Source organism: Mesoplodon densirostris, chromosome 14 (assembly GCF_025265405.1).
Source record: "Mesoplodon densirostris isolate mMesDen1 chromosome 14, mMesDen1 primary haplotype, whole genome shotgun sequence".
NCBI lineage: Eukaryota > Metazoa > Chordata > Mammalia > Artiodactyla > Ziphiidae > Mesoplodon > Mesoplodon densirostris.
The window spans coordinates 76,403,610-76,420,572 of record NC_082674.1 but is presented as its reverse complement, the minus strand read 5'-3'; the positions used below and the strand labels follow the sequence as shown (position 1 = coordinate 76,420,572).

General features: G+C 41.7%; 1 protein-coding gene across 1 annotated transcript in view; it reads left to right on the top strand.

The window, feature by feature from the left end:
• The window catches only part of BUB1 (BUB1 mitotic checkpoint serine/threonine kinase), a 42,192-nt gene that overhangs the window by 16,043 nt on the left and 9,186 nt on the right, over nt 1-16,963 (top strand). The window contains exons 12-19 of the mRNA XM_060117317.1: nt 952-1,080; nt 1,177-1,287; nt 2,032-2,131; nt 3,101-3,182; nt 4,161-4,335; nt 9,645-9,732; nt 13,851-14,086; nt 15,225-15,368. Of these exons, the coding sequence (XP_059973300.1) occupies nt 952-1,080; nt 1,177-1,287; nt 2,032-2,131; nt 3,101-3,182; nt 4,161-4,335; nt 9,645-9,732; nt 13,851-14,086; nt 15,225-15,368 (1,065 nt within the window). The remainder of the gene's footprint in view (nt 1-951; nt 1,081-1,176; nt 1,288-2,031; nt 2,132-3,100; nt 3,183-4,160; nt 4,336-9,644; nt 9,733-13,850; nt 14,087-15,224; nt 15,369-16,963) is intronic.

The following is a 16,963-nucleotide window of genomic DNA, read 5'->3' as shown; positions in this document are numbered from 1 at the left end:
GCTTTGTTAGAGGTATTTGCATAAAAGTAAGTTTTATAAATAAAATAAGACCCCTGGATTGGGTCTTCATTCCCCCCACTCCTTCAGGTACTGTGCCATCCTTTCCAATGACAGTTTAGTGGGAGCTGAGCTACTTGAAAAAGCAGTGACACCTACATTTAACCAGGACCTAACTGAGCACTAGTAGAAGCCAGGCACTGTTCTACGTAATGAGAGATGCAGTCGTGAACAGAAAGGACAGAAATCCCCACCCGCAAAGAGGGGAAAGGAAGTGTGGCTGTTCGGGGAGTGGAGAGGGCCCAGGGGTTGAAATTTCAGGGGCAACTGGGAAAGACCCTCACAAAGAAGGTGATATCTGGGTAGAGACCTGACGGGGGAAGGGGCCCACGCAGCCCTTGGAAACCTGGTTCAGGTGGAGGGAGCAGCAAGGGCAGAGCCCTCAGGCAGGAATATCCCTGCACTGTTTGGAGCACAACAGAGCGGCCAGTGGCCGCAGGGAGCAGGGGAGGAGGAGGAAGGTGAGGTGGGAGCCGAGAGGCTCAGGCTGTGCAGGGCCGTGTACACCATAGTTTGGGCCCGGCTGAGGGAGATGGAAAGCCAATCCTAAGATATACAACGTCACTATTAACTACTTCTTGGGTATAGTGGAGCAAAGAGGGCTATTCATGACCAGTCTGCTAATTTGATATGATCTTAGATCAAGCCACTTAATCTCTTTGAGCTTTTATTTCCTTTTCTGTAAACGGATACTTCTTGCCTTGCCTACCTCGTGGGACTATTATAAAGAGAAAAATGAAAGATATGAAAGCATTATAGTAATGGAAGTCCTTAGTGAGGATTATCAAGAATAATAAAAATGTATAATAAGTACAATAAGTTTCTTAAATTGTGCCTTCTAAACTATTCTGATTTCTCTACTGATGCTGCATTTTGTCCCCATTTCTTTAATAGGGTGTGAAACACAGAAGGTTGTTAACACAAGTTCTTTTCACACAACTCCTAACACATCACTGGGACTGGTTCAGGCAACGCCATCCAAAGTGCAGCCGTCACCCACCGTGCACACAAAAGAAGCATTAGGTATGTAAGGCCTTTTGTTTGAATGTGTAGCATCCGACAACAAATTAATGAAAGCTCTTTTGCAGCCATGTTTACCATTCTTTCTATTCTTTTAAGGTTTCATCATGAATATGTTTCAGGCTCCTACCCTTCCTGATGTTTCTGATGACAAAGATGAATGGCCATCTCTAGGTCAAAATGAAGATGCATTTGAAGCCCAGTTTCAAAGTAATAACAGATTGTTTAATAGCTCCTAAGTGGATAGCGTTGTGGGTGGTTGCCCACAGAAATAGCAAGGATTATACAAGAAGTGGTCCTGCCCTTGGTTAGCTTGTCACATAAGGGCATGGAGTTTGTGAAATAAAAAACACAATGTTGTTTGGCAAGGTACTCAATGTGTGCCCTAGACTTGGTTTGTTTCTTAAAAAATAATAAATAGTAAGTGCTAAAGAAGAACAAAATCCGCAAGGGTAGGAATGTCCAGGAAGGGCTGAGTAGTTGAGGGATACTTGAGCCTTGCCCAGCAGGGGAATGTTCGGGCTGGAGTGTTGGGAGCCAGGACTAGCCCACCTTTGTCTAGAGTCAGAGGATTTGTGCTGGAAGCCAGAGAGGGATCACGATGAAGGTAAATATAGAGCTAAGAGCTTAGTTCCTCCTTGTAGGAAAGCAAAGACATGGAGAGCTTTATTCAGTGTCAGTGACCACAGCAGTGTGTTAGGAGAACGGCGAATGCTGCTTTATGTGTGGCAGGAGCTTCAGCTCGGAGGCTCTCGTGCTAACCCTTGTGACCATAGTTAGTCCCTTCATGTCACTGCAGAGTGACTTACCTCATTGCCTAGTATTTCAAAAACTGACATCAGTTGTTTTCTGTAAGCTCTTTTTCCATTTTCTTATTTGTAGTTGAAGTTGCACCTAAAGGATAGTGTTTTTGGCCTATTTTAATAATTAACTGCAGTTTTTTTACCCTTGCAGAAAATGCAGCGTCTTCTGGGGCTTGGGGAGTCAATAAGATTATCTCTTCTCTGTCCTCTGCTTTTCCTGTGTTCGAAGATGGAAACAAAGAAAATTATGGGTAAAGAAATATCTGGTTAAGATAACACTGGGGGAGATGCATATTGCCATAGTGACAGGGACAGTGCGGAGATCCCTCCAGGAGTCCAGGTGGTGAGCTGGTGAGAGAACAGGACCTGCCGATCAAATGGCCTGGGCCCCAGCCCCAGCTCTGCCACAGATGAGCCTTTTGACCACATGACCGGGAGATAGCTGCTGAAGTTCTTTTCCAGATCTGCAGAGTTCTGGGGGGTTACAAGAAAGTAGTCCTTCCATAACAAAAGTATTTGTTACAAAAGGAAACCGTATGGTTATAAATCATCAGAGAACCAAGGGATCCTATAGATTTGAAATTGTATTAGCTGTAAATTAATTCACCAGTACAGGTATCCATACATGCTCTGTATATATTTGCAGGATTGATAAAGTAGAAAAGGAAATGGCTTATATTGGGTCACACTGCAGAGAACATTTGTTTTAAGGCTGAGCCCCATCAGGGTAGAGTAGGGTAGCACCAGGAAGTTTCACCATTAATAATTTAAACCGTGAAAGAGAGGTGTGAACTAAAGGTATGATGTAGAAGAGATTCATGTTGTGTAGCTAGACCAAGCACTGGGAATAAGAAATAAAACGTATGGCATCCATGCCATTCTGTTGGCCACGGCCCTAACTATTTTTTTGTCCTTAAAACTTAAAACTCAAAAAAAATTAAAATTAAAATTAAAATTTTTTTTTAAAAAAACCAACTTAAAACTCAGTGTAATAGAGAGTTCTGTATTTTCCACCCTCGCTTAAGTAACTGTAGATCTACTTTTATATACATAGTCAAGTTAATTCAACCTGCACTCAGTTTTGCTGTAACAGTAAGAAATATGTGTATAAATATTAACTAAATAGGAAAAGGGGAGAATGTTTAACACTCTAACTTAAGTGGTAGAATTTATTTCCTTAGCATATTTTGCTGTTTGTAATTTTGCAAATCTTTCCTTAGATTACCACAGCCTAAAAATAAGCCCACAGGAGCCAGGACCTTTGGAGAACGCTCGATGTGGAGGTTCCCTTCAAAACCACATGTAAGTAAATCTGTGCTTCATCCATGAAATGGGTCCCGCAACCCTTTTCTTTTCATTTTACCAAATGCTTGTGCCAGTCAAATGAGGTGGTGTATTTAAAAAACACCTGTGCTGAAAAAATAAAATATTATGTGAAAATTAAGTGTTATAGAACATTATTCTATAATTATTTGCAAATCTGTTATGCACCACACATTAAGATAGATATAGAAACTGAAAAATGAGTTTGATATGATCCTTGCCCTCTAAGAGCCTTCCCTTTAGACAGGAGGAACCAGTGGGGGCATGTATATTTTTCCTAGACCTAAGAAGTTTGATACAGGCTATATGGGAACTCTGTATTATCTTTATAATTCCTCTGTAAATCTAGACTTTTCAAATTAAAAAAAAAAAGTAGGGACTTGCCTGGTGGTCCAGTGGTAAAGAATCCGCCTTACAAGGCAGGGGACACGGGTTCAATCCCTGGTCAGGGAACTAAGATCCCACATGCCACAGGGCAACTGAGCTCGCGGGCCTCAACTAGACAGCCTGCATGCCACAAACTACAGAGCGCATGCGCCCTGGAGCCTGCGTGCCACAACTAGAGAAGAGAAAACCCTCATGCCACAACTAGAGAGAAGCCTGCGTGCCGCAATGAAGATCCCGTGTGCCGCAACTAAGACCTGAAGCAACCAAAAATAAATAGTAAAATAAATGATAAATCTTAAAAAAAAAAAAAAAGTAAAAATTGGTAAACAAAATGTGACTCTTGCATATGATATAACTCCACTGGAGTGTGTTAAAGATGAAGTGTCCCAGTTCTGGGGAAAAGAACAGACCCACGATGTCCTTGGCTCTGTGTTAGCCAGGGGTTACATCCATTTCTTCGAAAAAATTAAAATTCCTCATTTTTTTGAATCTTAAAAAGTATTAATGTGTTAAATTTCATCTATGAAACAAGGAGATTGCTGCTTTTTTTCCATTCGTCTCTTGTTGTAGGAAGTACCTCACACTGACGAGTTTTTGGATGATTCAACCGTGTGGGGTGTCCGCTGCAACAAAACCCTGGCGCCCAGTCCCAAGAGCCCGGGAGACTTTACGTCTGCTGCACAGCTGGCATCTACGCCCTTCCACAGACTTCCAGTGGATTCAGTTCACCCTCTAGAAGATAAAGGTGTGCCTTACACTATCTTAGTGGCTTCTGCCAACTTCAGTTCTTTTTCTTCCAGTTTTCTTCTGGAAGATTTGAAAATCATAAAGAGGAAACTTAAAATCCATTCACTGTATTATTACATATATGGTTTTTGGTTTTGGCATAATGTCTTTCTAAAGGCTATGTGCATTTTAAAAGTTTAATAACTTAGATTATAGGTAGAATGGGAGAAAAATCTATAGAAGCATTTAAAGGCAAAGATAAAAAGTCCAACCCATTTGTATGGGATTATAGCTTTATTTCATGTTTTACAACAAACAAAATAGCCACTACAGACAGACTTGAATGTTAAAAATATGAACATTTTATTTTCTAATTTGATAAGAGTAACAAACAACAAATTTTAATCCTTGATATGTATCTACAAATTTTATTACTTTAGAGATGTAGCCAAGTACTATACTCAGAAAATCATATTTAAAAATTTTTTAGTGATCTGATAAAACTCACAGATGGTCCTTATTTTCCCCAAACATAACATTCTCATATCAAAGATCTTTATACATATGAACTGAAGCTTAATGAATGACACAGTTATTGAATACAGATAATTATTACCTATTAAACACCATCCTGCAAAATAAATACAGGCATACCTTGTTTTATTGCACTTTACTGCACTTCACAGATACTGGATTTTTTTAACAAATTGAAGGTGTGTGGCAGCCCTGTGTCAAGCAGCCTACTGGCACCATTTTTCCAGAAGCATTTACTCACTTTGTGTCTGAGTCACATTTTAGTAATTCTCGCAATATTTCAAACTTTTCCTTATTGTTATATTTGTTATGGTGATCTGTTGTCAGGGGTCTTTGATGTTTCTATTGTAACTGTTTTGGGGTGCCACGAACCTCACCCACAGAAGATGGTGAACTTAATCAATGGTTGTTGTGTGTGTTCCTTGGCTGCTCCACCCGCTGGTCATTCCCTGTCTTCCTCACTCTCCTCGGGCCTCTCTCTTCCCTGAGACACAACAATAGTGAAATTTAGGCCAGTTAATAACCCTACAGTGGCCTCTAAGTGTTCAAGTGAAAGGAAGAGTTGCACGTCTCTCACTTCAAATCCAAAGCTAGAAATGATTAAGCTTAGTGAGGAAGGCGTGTCAAAAGTCCAGTTAGGCCGAAAGGTAGGCCTCTTTCACCACGTGGATGCAAAGGAAAAGTTCTTGAAGGAAATTAAACGTGCTACTCCAGTGAACATATAAATGATAAGAAAGCAAAACAGCCTTATTGCTGATATGGAGAAAGTTTGAGTGACCTGGATAGAAGATCAAACCAGCCACAACATCCCCTGAAGCCAGAGCCTAATCCAGAGCAAGGCCCTAACTCTCTTCAATTCTATGAAGGCTGAGAGGTGAGGAAGCTGCAGAAGAAAAGTGTGAAGGTAGCGGAGGTTGGTTCGTGAGGTTTAAGGAAAGAAGGCATCTCCTTATCAAAAGTGCAAGGTGAAGCAGCAAGTGCTGATGCAGAAACTGCAGCAAGTTATCCAGAAGATCTAGCTAAGATCATTCATGAAGGTGTTTATACTAAACAGCAGGTTTTCAATGTAGATGAAACAGCCTTATATTGGAAGAAGATGCCTTCTAGGACTTCCATAGCCAGAGAGGAGAAGTCAAGGTCTGGCTTTAAAGCTTCCAAGGACAGGCTGACTCTCTTGTTAGGGCTAATGCAGCTGATGATTTTAAGTTGAAGCCAATGCTTGTTTACCATTCCAAAAGTCCTAGGGCCTTTAAGAATTATACTTAATCTATTCTGGCTATTCTCTATAAATGGAACAGCAAAACCAGATGACAGCAAATCTGTTTACAACACGGTTTACTGAATATTTTAAGTCCACTGTTAAGGCATACTGCTCAGAAGATTCCTTCCAAAATAGTACTGCTCATTGACAATGGACCTGGTCACCCAAGAGCTCCAGTGGTGATGTACAATGAGATTATTTTCATGCCTGCTAACACAACATCCATTCTGCAGCCCATGGATCAAGGAGTCATTTAGACTTTCAAGTCTTATTATTTAAGAAATACGTTTCAGGGGCTTCCCTGGTGGTGCAGTGGTTGGGCGTCCGCCTGCCAATGCAGGGAACACGGGTTCGTGCCCCGGTCCGGGAAGATCCCACATGCCGCGGAGCGGCTGGGCCCGTGAGCCATGGCCGCTGAGCCTGCGCGTCCGGAGCCTGTGCTCTGCAACGGGAGAGGCCACGACAGTGAGAGGCCCGCGTACTGCAAAAAAAAAAAAGAAATACGTTTCAGGGACTTTCCTGGTGGTCCAGTGGTAAAGAATCCGCCTTCCAATGCAGGGGACGCAGGTTTGATCCCTGGTCAGGGAACTAAGATCCCACGTGCTGTGGGGCAACCAAGCCCGCGCACCTCAACTAGAGAGATGCCCATATGCCATGACAAAGATCTTGCCTGCCACAATGAAGACCTGATGCAGCCTAAGTAAATAAATTTTAAAAAAAACAAATACATTTCATAAAGGTATAGCTGCCATAGACAGTGATTCCTCTGATGAATCTGGGCAGGCAATTGAAAACCTTCTGGAAAGGATTCACCATTCTAGATGCCATTAAAAACATTTCTGATTCATAGGAAGAGGTCAAAATATCAATGTTATCAGGAGTTTGGAAGAAGTTGATGCCAACGCTCATGGATGACTTTGAGGGGTTCAAGACTTCAGTGGAGGAAGTAACTGCAGATGTAGTGGAAATAGCAAGAGAACTAGAATTAGAAATGGAGCCAGAAGGTGCGACTGAATTGCTGCAATTTCATGATAAAAAGTTAATGGACAAGGAGTTGCTTCTCATGGATGAGCAAAGAAAGTGGTTTCCTGAGATGGAATCTACTCCTGGTGCAGATGCTGTGAAGATTATTTTGTTTTGTTTTGTTTTATTTTTTATTTTTTATTAGTTTTTATTGGAGTATAGTTGCTGTGTGTGAAGATTGTCAAAATGACAACAAAGAATATAAAATACTACATAAACTGAGTTGATAAAGCAGCGGCAGAGTTTGAGAGGATTGACTCCAATTTTTTTTTTTTTTTTTTTTTTTTGCGGTATGCGGGCCTCTCACTGTTGTGGCCTCCCCCGTTGCGGAGCACAGGCTCTGGACGCGCAGGCTCCGGACGCGCAGGCTCAGCGGCCATGACTCACGGGCCCAGCCGCTCCGCGGCATATGGGATCCTCCCAGACCGGGGCACGAACCCGTATCCCCTGCATCGGCAGGCGGACTCTCAACCACTTGCGCCACCAGGGAGGCCCTTGACTCCAATTTTGAAAGAAGTTCTACTGTGGGTAAAATGCTGTCAAACAGGGGCCTCCCTGGTGGCGCAGTGGTCAAGAGTCCGCCTGCCGATGCAGGGGATACGGGTTCGTGCCCCGGTCTGGGAGGATCCCATATGCCACGGAGTGGCTGGGCCCGTGAGTCATGGCCGCTGGGCCTGCGCATCCGGAGCCTGTGCTCCGCAACGGGAGAGGCCACAACAGTGAGAGGCCCGCATACCACAAAAAAAAAAAAAAATGCTGTCAAACAGCATTGCATGCTACAGAGAAATCGTTCATGAAAGGAAGAGTCAATCGATGTGGCAAACTTCACTGTTGTCTTATTTTAAGAAACTGCCGCGACGACCCCAGCCTTCAGCAGCCACCAGCCTGATCAGTCAGCAGCCACCAACATCGAGACAAGACCCTCCACCCGTCGTAAAAGATTACGACTCCCTAAAGGCTCAGATGATGGTTCGCATTTTTTAGCAATTAACTGTTTTTTAATTGAGGTATGCACACTGTTTTTTTTAGACATAATGCTATTGCACACTTAAGACTTCAGTACAGTGTAAACATAACTTCTGGGCTTCCCTGGTGGCGCAGTGGTTGAGAGTCCGCCTGCCGATGCAGGGGACACGGGTTCGTGCCCCGGTCCGGGAGGATCCCACATGCCGCGGAGCGGCTGGGCCCGTGAGCCATGGCCGCTGAGCCTGCGCGTCCGGAGCCTGTGCTCCTCAACGGGAGAGGCCACAACAGTGAGAGGCCCGCGTACCGCAAAACAAAACAAAAAAAACATCTATATGCACTGGGAAACCAAAAAATTTGTGTGACTCGCTTTATTGTGATATTCGCTTTATTGCAGTGGTCTGGATACAAACCCACAATATCTCTGAAGTATGCCTGTACTATGAGATCTGGGACCGCTTTACCTTTTCTGCTAATTTACTAGCCAAACACTATCACTGCTGGCATTTTTTTTTTTTTTAATAGCAGTTGTTCACTGAAGGAATAGTGAAAGAACTGCAAAAGAACTTCATTCCCCTGGATGAAAGCTTATTGTAATGTGAAGTCTGAGCCTATAGGCCTAAAAGTTTTTAGCTAAGGAGTAAACATTTTTTCTTACTGTACTAACCAAATATATTTCTTTCCTGAATTTTAAAGGAGAATTTAGTTGAAACTTGGACAATTGCCAAGTGCTATCACAGACTTGCTACTTTAATTCTAAAAATTTAAAGCTCTTTCAATTTGGAAAACCTAATCTGTTTAACAGTCAAGAGTCTTTCATAAAATCAATATTGACCTTTCATAGTGTATTTGCTACTTTGATTGTATAAATAAGAAGCTAATGTTCTAGTACTAAAAAGTGTTAACACCTGTTCAGTGAAGCAGTATATGATAAAATTTAATCTAGTGTAATAGTTGGCTCTATATTGTATTAGTATCACTTGGTAGAAGTATGCTCTGTATTTCTGCCCTATCTAGTTTGTCTCTCCATAGATAGATTTCTTTTTTTAATTAAAGGGAGTGATAGTTAAGTATTGCCAGGTTGCTTTCTGGTGTAAACACTCTGAGTCAGTTCAGTCAGCTAAACGCTGACTAAATAAGGCGAGTTAGACTGAAAGACACCAAAATCTCCGCCCTCCACAAGCGTTTCAGCCTTTTATTCTCCATGGCCTTGGCATCGGCTTCTCCTCAAACAGGGTGTGCGCACTGCCACCCGTAACTTCCCGTGGTCTGGTCACCCTCCCACGGTGGACCTGCTGCTCTCTGGACTCTTTTCTCTTGAAGGATTGTATGGATTAGATGTATAAGGTTGAAACGCTCACATATAATGGTAGAATTTTTTTAAGTGATTTTTTTTTCCCCGCTTTTTAAACATAGTACACTTTACCACAGAATACTATTTTGAAATTATAATGAAAGTCAGTGTAAAAAGGAATCCTGGAGTTTATAATCATATAAAATCATATGTGTGTGTATAATGTCCATCTCTACTTTTCTGTATATTTCAGAAAATGTGGTAGCAGAACAGTACACCCATGTGACTTTGGATTCTTGTGAAAGGAACAAGATGGAACCCTTGAAAGAGAGAAAGTTCAGGTATTGTGTGGGTGCATGTGGTCCTGTCTCTCTCCCTTTTCATTCTAGCTTGCTTTTTAAGCTGTAATGGAATACCTCATTCCAGCCCTTCTTTAAGGGCTGCCAGAGTTTTTATCAACTCAGAGCTTTAAGTCAGAAGCTACTCTCTGTACATATAAATACAATGACACTTGGTACATCAGGGCAGTGAGAGAAGCAGCTGGGGTAGCAGAGGATCCTTGGGGAAACTGTTCCTGTGACTGACTTCCACTGATCTGGGGAGCAGAACTGCAGATGCTCTTGCCAGCCAAAGACCGTGACATATAAAGACTATTGCAGAACTGAGCAAACACCTAATTGCTTCTGTATACCCATTATAATTGAGGAAATCAATAACTTTCCTTTTTTTTTCTTCTTTTTGGCTGTGTTGGGTCTTCATTGCTGCACACAGGCTTTCTCTAGTTTTGACGAGCAGGGGCTACTCTTCGTTGCGGTGCGCGGGCTTCTCATTGAGGTGGCTTCTCTTGTTGCGGAGCACAGGCTCTAGGCGCGTGGGCTTCAGTAGTTGGAACACGCGGGCTCCAGTAGTTGCAGCACGTGGGCTCAGTAGTTGTGGTGCATGGGCTCTAGGGCGAGGGGGCTTCAGTAGTTGTGGTGCTCGGGCTTAGTTGCTCCGTGGCATGTGAGATCTTCCCAGACCAGGGATCAAACGCATGTCCCCTGCATTGGCAGGCGGATTCTTAACCACTGCACCACCAGGGAAGTCCTAATAACTTTCTTTTAAGAGGAGGAAGATAGAATGTTTAAGCCTCTTAGGTTCTGATGCAAAATGCAGACTTACCATACATACACTAATGCTTTGCAGAAGTAAGATTCTGCCATATTTGAATAGTCTGGTGAATGTCATAGACACTAAAAGTAGCTACAATCTTTTGAGTATTTATTACATTTCTGCACAGCACTTAACACTTTTCATGTACTGCACCCTTTAACTAACCCTTATAATAACTTTAGTTGTAGGAACTATTCTTTTCCAGCATCATAGATGAAGAAACCAGATCCAGAGGGCTAAATAAAGGACCGGAAGCCCTACAGCTTCTACTTTGCAGCCCTGGGATTTGAACCCCTATCTCTGATTTCAGAATCCTCGCTCTCACCACTGTGCTGTACTGCTTCTTATTATCAAAAAACTCTTCTTGAACTAAGACCCCAGTAAATAAATGATTGGGTTAAAGGACATGAGCAGAACTTACAAAAGAAAAATTAATGAATAAACATGTAGAAAAGGGTTAACTCACTAGAAATAAAACTAATGCAAATTAAATAGGTTTTGCCTTTTAATTTAAACTTTTACTCAGTGGGCACATAGTCTGTTACTGCCCACCAGGAGTCTTCCTTTGTGCAGCTAAACTTTTGAATCATAAGACTACCATACACCACACTTGGCATAAGATTAACTTCGATGTATATAGGACAGAAATCACTGTTGCCAGCAGGGTAATACTGTCCAAGAAACTATTGTCTTTGACTGCATGTGACAGTTAAGCTGCAAGGAAACAAGACTCACGTGGGGAGACACCCAGGGACAGAGGCTTCCTTAGCTTCGAAACCTTATTCCCAGGGAGTCAGCGGCTCTTGCAACACTCCATAGATTTAGTTTCCAGAGTCCCTGCCAGGGACAGGCCCATTACGAGAATCATTACACCTGAAGCCTGAATCTATGGATTCCCAGCACATGTTCATAATTCTCCCAGTCCAGACACAGCTATTTTTTATCATAAGCATTGATGACAGTGATACCTTACCTTTTCAGTTTCAGTGGAGAAGAGGAAGAGCTAGAAAGTTAACCAAAATCCACAGTTTTGTGGAGAAGGGAAAAGGATTTGATTCATCGTTTATGCACCCACGGTAATTTGGGCACTCATGTTGCTAGTAGCAATATACATGGGTTTGGAAACACATCTGTTTTGTTGTAATATAAAATATTGGAAATACGTTCAATATCTAAGAACAAGGGAATTGTTACACTTCATCACACATCCACTGGATTGAATGGTGTGCAGCATTAAAATCCACAGTAGAACTGTGGAGAAACCCAGCAGACACCACCTTTCCCAAATAATCAGGCTGACATCACCCGTGATGACACATGGTGATGTCATGGGAGGAGAAGGGCGCGTCACCTCTGTGATATTCTCCCCAAACCAATACTCACAGTCTAGCCAGGAGGAAAACAAGAGAAGCCCAAATTGACGGACAGTCTACAAAATAGCTGGCCAGTACTCCTCAAAACCGACAAGGTCTCAGGAAACTAGGAAAGACTAAGGAAGTGTCACAGAGGAGAGGAGAGTAAGGAGGCTGACAACGAATGCAGCATGGTGTCCACGGTTGGCTCCTGGAGCACACACGGGGCTTGTGGAAAACCTGGCGAAATCCAGACGAGGTCTGGAGGTTAGTCCATAGTAATGTGACAAAGGTTGATTTATTGGTTTTGACAAGAGCCACTTTAACGTCAGGTGGTGACACTAGAGGAGGTGGGTGAGGAGCGTATGGGAATTCTCTTGGATCTCTGTGACATTCCTTTACATCTAAATTCCAAAATTAGTTCATTTTTTAAAAAATTCATGGTAGGAAAAATGCCTGTCAAGAAGTAAAAAATGCAACATGAAGTTGCATGAATTCATTTGTATAAAAATATATACTCGTGCATCTGTTTGTAGATATGTGGATCTAAAGATGTGGAGAGAATATGTGTGTGGAGACGTATGTACAGTCCAAACTTGTTATTTGCATTGGTTCTTTTCTATAAAATCACTGCAGACACTGAATTAGCAAATACTGACCCGTTGCTTCTAGGGGAAATACACAGTTAGGATCCTACAGGGCTCTGGTCACAGCCCTTTGTTTAAAGACATTTATTTAGGGCTTCCCTGGTGGCGCAGTGGTTAAGAATCTGCCTGCCAATTCAGGGGACACGGGTTCGAGCCCCGGTCTGGGAAGATCCCACATGCCACGGAGCAACTAAGTCCGTGCGCCACAACTACTGAAGTCCACGCGCCTAGAGCCCGTGCTCCGCAACAAGAGAAGCCACAGCAGTGAGAAGCCCGCGCACCGCAATGACGAGTAGCCCCTGCTCACCGCAACTAGAGAAAGCCCACGTGCAGCAACAAGACCCAACACAGCCAAAAAGAAATAAATAAAATAAATAAATTTATGTTAAAAAAAAGACACTTATTGAATATATACTATTGATTCATTAACATTGAACTCATGGCCAACAGCACTGTAACCCATGCCTGAATGAAACTTATCCAACACGTATTTTCTCCAGAAGACACGTCACAGCCTTCTTGCACTTAGGAACGCTAGACAGCACTTGAGCACTACACTTGGGGAACAGTTAAACAGCTAAATCACCAACTAAAAGCACAAAAATGCAAGAAAAAGAAACACCCCACATCTCTAACTATACTGTGAAAGGCCACTGTTTACAGTATGAGCCGAAATGAGAAGGCAGAGTGTGACCTTGCTCGACCTCTCCTGGGAACATAAATGTTGAGTGACTCAAACTTTTCATTGTTCTGCGCGTCTTGAGATGACAGCAGAAGCACCATGGGTGTTGTTTGGGGTAACAGACAAATATTTGCATGTAGGTGAGTTTACAGGTGTGGAATCCTTGAGGAATGAAGATCAACTGTGTGTGTGCGTGTGTGTGTAGAAATGTACTGGTGTTAGGTTGTTGGACTGTGGCTGACATTTTCTGTTTGTTTCAGTGTTATAAAAGAAGCCATTTTTGGAATAAAAGATTCAGTCCCTCTTACAGTAGTGATGCTTAGAAGACAACTTGAGAAAATAAACCCTTTCCTACCAACATCTCCTACTAAAGAATATCCAATGTGTCACCTCACCTATTTAATATATTACCCCGTTTTGTATTTTATTTCTATTCCTACTGTACGAGCTGTGTATCTGCATATATTTGTTTGTATGAAGAAAATGCCTTAATAAACTCTTTGTGAAGCAGTTTTGAAATCTCATTCCTAGAATGAAAAGGAAACTGTTTTGTGGGATTTTTACGTGTTCAAACCCAGTAAAGCTTGTAATCGTGTGTGTTTATCTTGTCCCTTTAACACATCCAGTCCGATTGAAGAGAAAAGCCCAGAACCAGCGTTCCCCACAGATGTCTCTTCAGCATCCTTGCTCCATCTGAGCCAACCTGCTGCAGCTGTGCTGACCAGCGAGGCGGAGTGGGGCCTCAAGGCCTGTAAACTCACAGACCCTGACCTTGCCCCTGCAGAGGATCCAGCAGACGCCAATGCCAGGTTCCAGGCAGAACCAATGCAGACCGGCTTGCTTGGGAATGTCGACGCTCCAGGTGTGAACAGATGCTCATTCTTAATTGTTCCCTGAATAAGGACAATAACCTGTTAAAAGCTGTTCCATGAAAGAAGCTCAAAGAGCAGGGCCTTGAATGCCGTTGAGTAGAACGCAAGTTCAGACAAACTTGCATGCTGTACCACCGTGCATACAACAGTAACATACTTGAAGTACTAATTAATTTGTTTTAATTTTAAAAGGTATCAAAATAACTACTGTTGGAAAAGAGAACTGGAATTGGAGGGCCCATTATGCCAGGCGTTTAATCTAATACTGTTATCCCCATTTTACAGAAAAGTAAACAGGCTCAGGGTTAAAGGACCCCACCCCCACCCCAAGGTTACACAGAAACAATCTTAACAGTGGGCAAGAGCACAGACTCTGGAGATAGACTAGCTGGATTCTAATCCTAACTCCCCCTCTTAGGCTGTCTTGTGATCTTGGCCAAGATTATTTCAGTTCTCTGTGGCCCTGTTTTCTATAAAGTGGAGGGGTTGGCAGTACCTACTTTAGGGTCTTACTGTTAGGACCAAGTGAGTTACTAAACATCAAGGGCTCAGAAAAGTGTCCCACATCTGCTTAGCACTAGTAAGTATCAATCATGTTGGATTAGTCTTTGATAACTGCCACTAATAGAATTTTTATAGCATTCTAAATTGGGCAGAAACCTTTTTCTTCCCTTTAGAAACGGTTCCTCTTTGTGTCTTTGTGGACCCAAAGTATATCTCATACAGACAAATTGCATGTAGGTAGTATGTGTTAAAAGGCAGCGTGTTTTGTAAATAGAAGTGGAAGGCAATTTAAAGAATACATATATGATCATGTTAGAAGTAACTAATCTCCAAGTTTGCCTTTAAGACATGTACCCATAACTGTGTTAAAGGCAAAATCTAGAATAGATGCCCCAACTGAATATTGATTTAAATTTGTAGATCTAAAATGACAGATAATGAACTGTGCAGAAGTACCCATTTTGACTTTTGAAAATGGTTCTTTATTCTTTGAATCAATGCTCTTTAAAGATAAGGCTTTTGAAAGCTTATTTAATGAGTGTCTCCACTTGCTTTGTCTATGATTTATTTGGTAAAAGTCTTGGATACTGAATTCCTTTTCTTTTATGTTCCTGTTCCTTTAAGACTTCACTGTTGAGAATCCCTGGGATGATGAGTTGATTGTCAAACTTTTATCTGGGCTTTCTAAACCAGTGAGTTCCTATCCAAATACTTATGAATGGCAATGTAAACTTCCAGCCATCAAACCCAAGAGTGAATTTCAACTGGGTAAGAACCATATGGGTAATAAAACTTTAAACTCTTTTTTTCTCTGTGGGAAGTTGATGTTTATTCCTCCTGGCACCACCCTCACCCCTACCCCTACCCCCCCTCCCCCACTTGCAGTAAGAAGTTTTATCTGTAGTATTAAGATGAGAACATTTTGTTAGGCCATGACTGTAGGATTTCGATTGCTGTTGGGACTGTAACTTATAAAGGGCAGTTTGGCAATATCTATCAGAATTTAAAATGCATATGCTTTTAGACCCAGACATCCACTTTTAAGAATTTCCTGCAGATACACTTGGATATATTCAAAGTGAGGTGTGTGTAAAAGCAACAGATTGGAAACAACATAGGCATCTAAGGGGACTGCTTAAATAAATTATGGGACATCTCTACAGTAAACTACAGCTCACTCTGTGCAGCTAGGGAATGATCTCCAAAACATGCTGCTAAGTGAAAGGGCAGGCTAGTGTTATATGCTGCTTTTTATTTCTTAAAAAGGGGCAAGATAATATATATTCATATTTGATAATATTTCCAGAGAACACTTGAAGGGTACTCAAAACTAATAAAAATGGTTAATTGTTAGTGGGAGGGGAAACAGGGTAGATGTGGTAACAATGGGAGCAAGACTTCTCATAATGTACTTTACACACACACACACACACACACACACACACACAGATTCCCCTATTATTAACATCTTGCATCGGTGTGGTACATTTGTTAAAGTTGATGAGCCAATATTGATACATTATTATTAACTACAGTTCATAGTTTACATTAGGATTCATTCTTTGTGTTGTACATTCTGTGGGGTTTGACAGATATGTAGTGACATGCATCTGTCATTACAGTATCATACAGAACAGTTTCAGTGCCCTAAACCCCTGCGCTTCATCTATTCATCCCTTCCTCCACCTGAAACCCTAGCAACCACTAATCTCCTACTGCCGTCACCACATAGTTGTAATCATTACAGTATATAGACTTTTCAGATTGGCTTCTTTTGCTTAGCAATATGCATTTAAGTTTCCTCCATGTCTTTTCATGACTTGATAGCTCTTTCTTTTTCATCTCTGAGGAGTATTCCATTGTGGGAAGGTACTATAGTTTATTTATCCATTCACCTATTGAAGGATATCTTGGTTGCTTCCAAGTTATGGCAATGATGAATAAAGCTGCTGTAAACATTCCTGTACAGTTTTTATGTGGACGTAAGTTTTCAGTTCATTTGGGTAAGTACTAAGGAGTGTGATTGCTGGATCATATCGTTAAGGCTATGTTTACTTTTGTAAGAAACTGCCAAACTGTCTTCCAACGGGGTTTGTACCATTTTGAATTCCCACAGCAATGAATGAGAATTCTGTTGCTCCACATTCTTGTCAGCATGTGGTATTGTCAGTGTTTGGGGTTTTAGCCATTCTAGTAGATGTGCAGTGGTATTTCACTTTTGTCTTTAATTTGCAATTCTTTAATTATGTATGATGTTGAACATTTTTTCATATGTTTATTTGCCATCTGAATATCTTCTTTCCTGAGATATATGTTCAGATCGTTTGCCCATTTTTCAATCAGGTTGTTAGTTTTCTTATTAA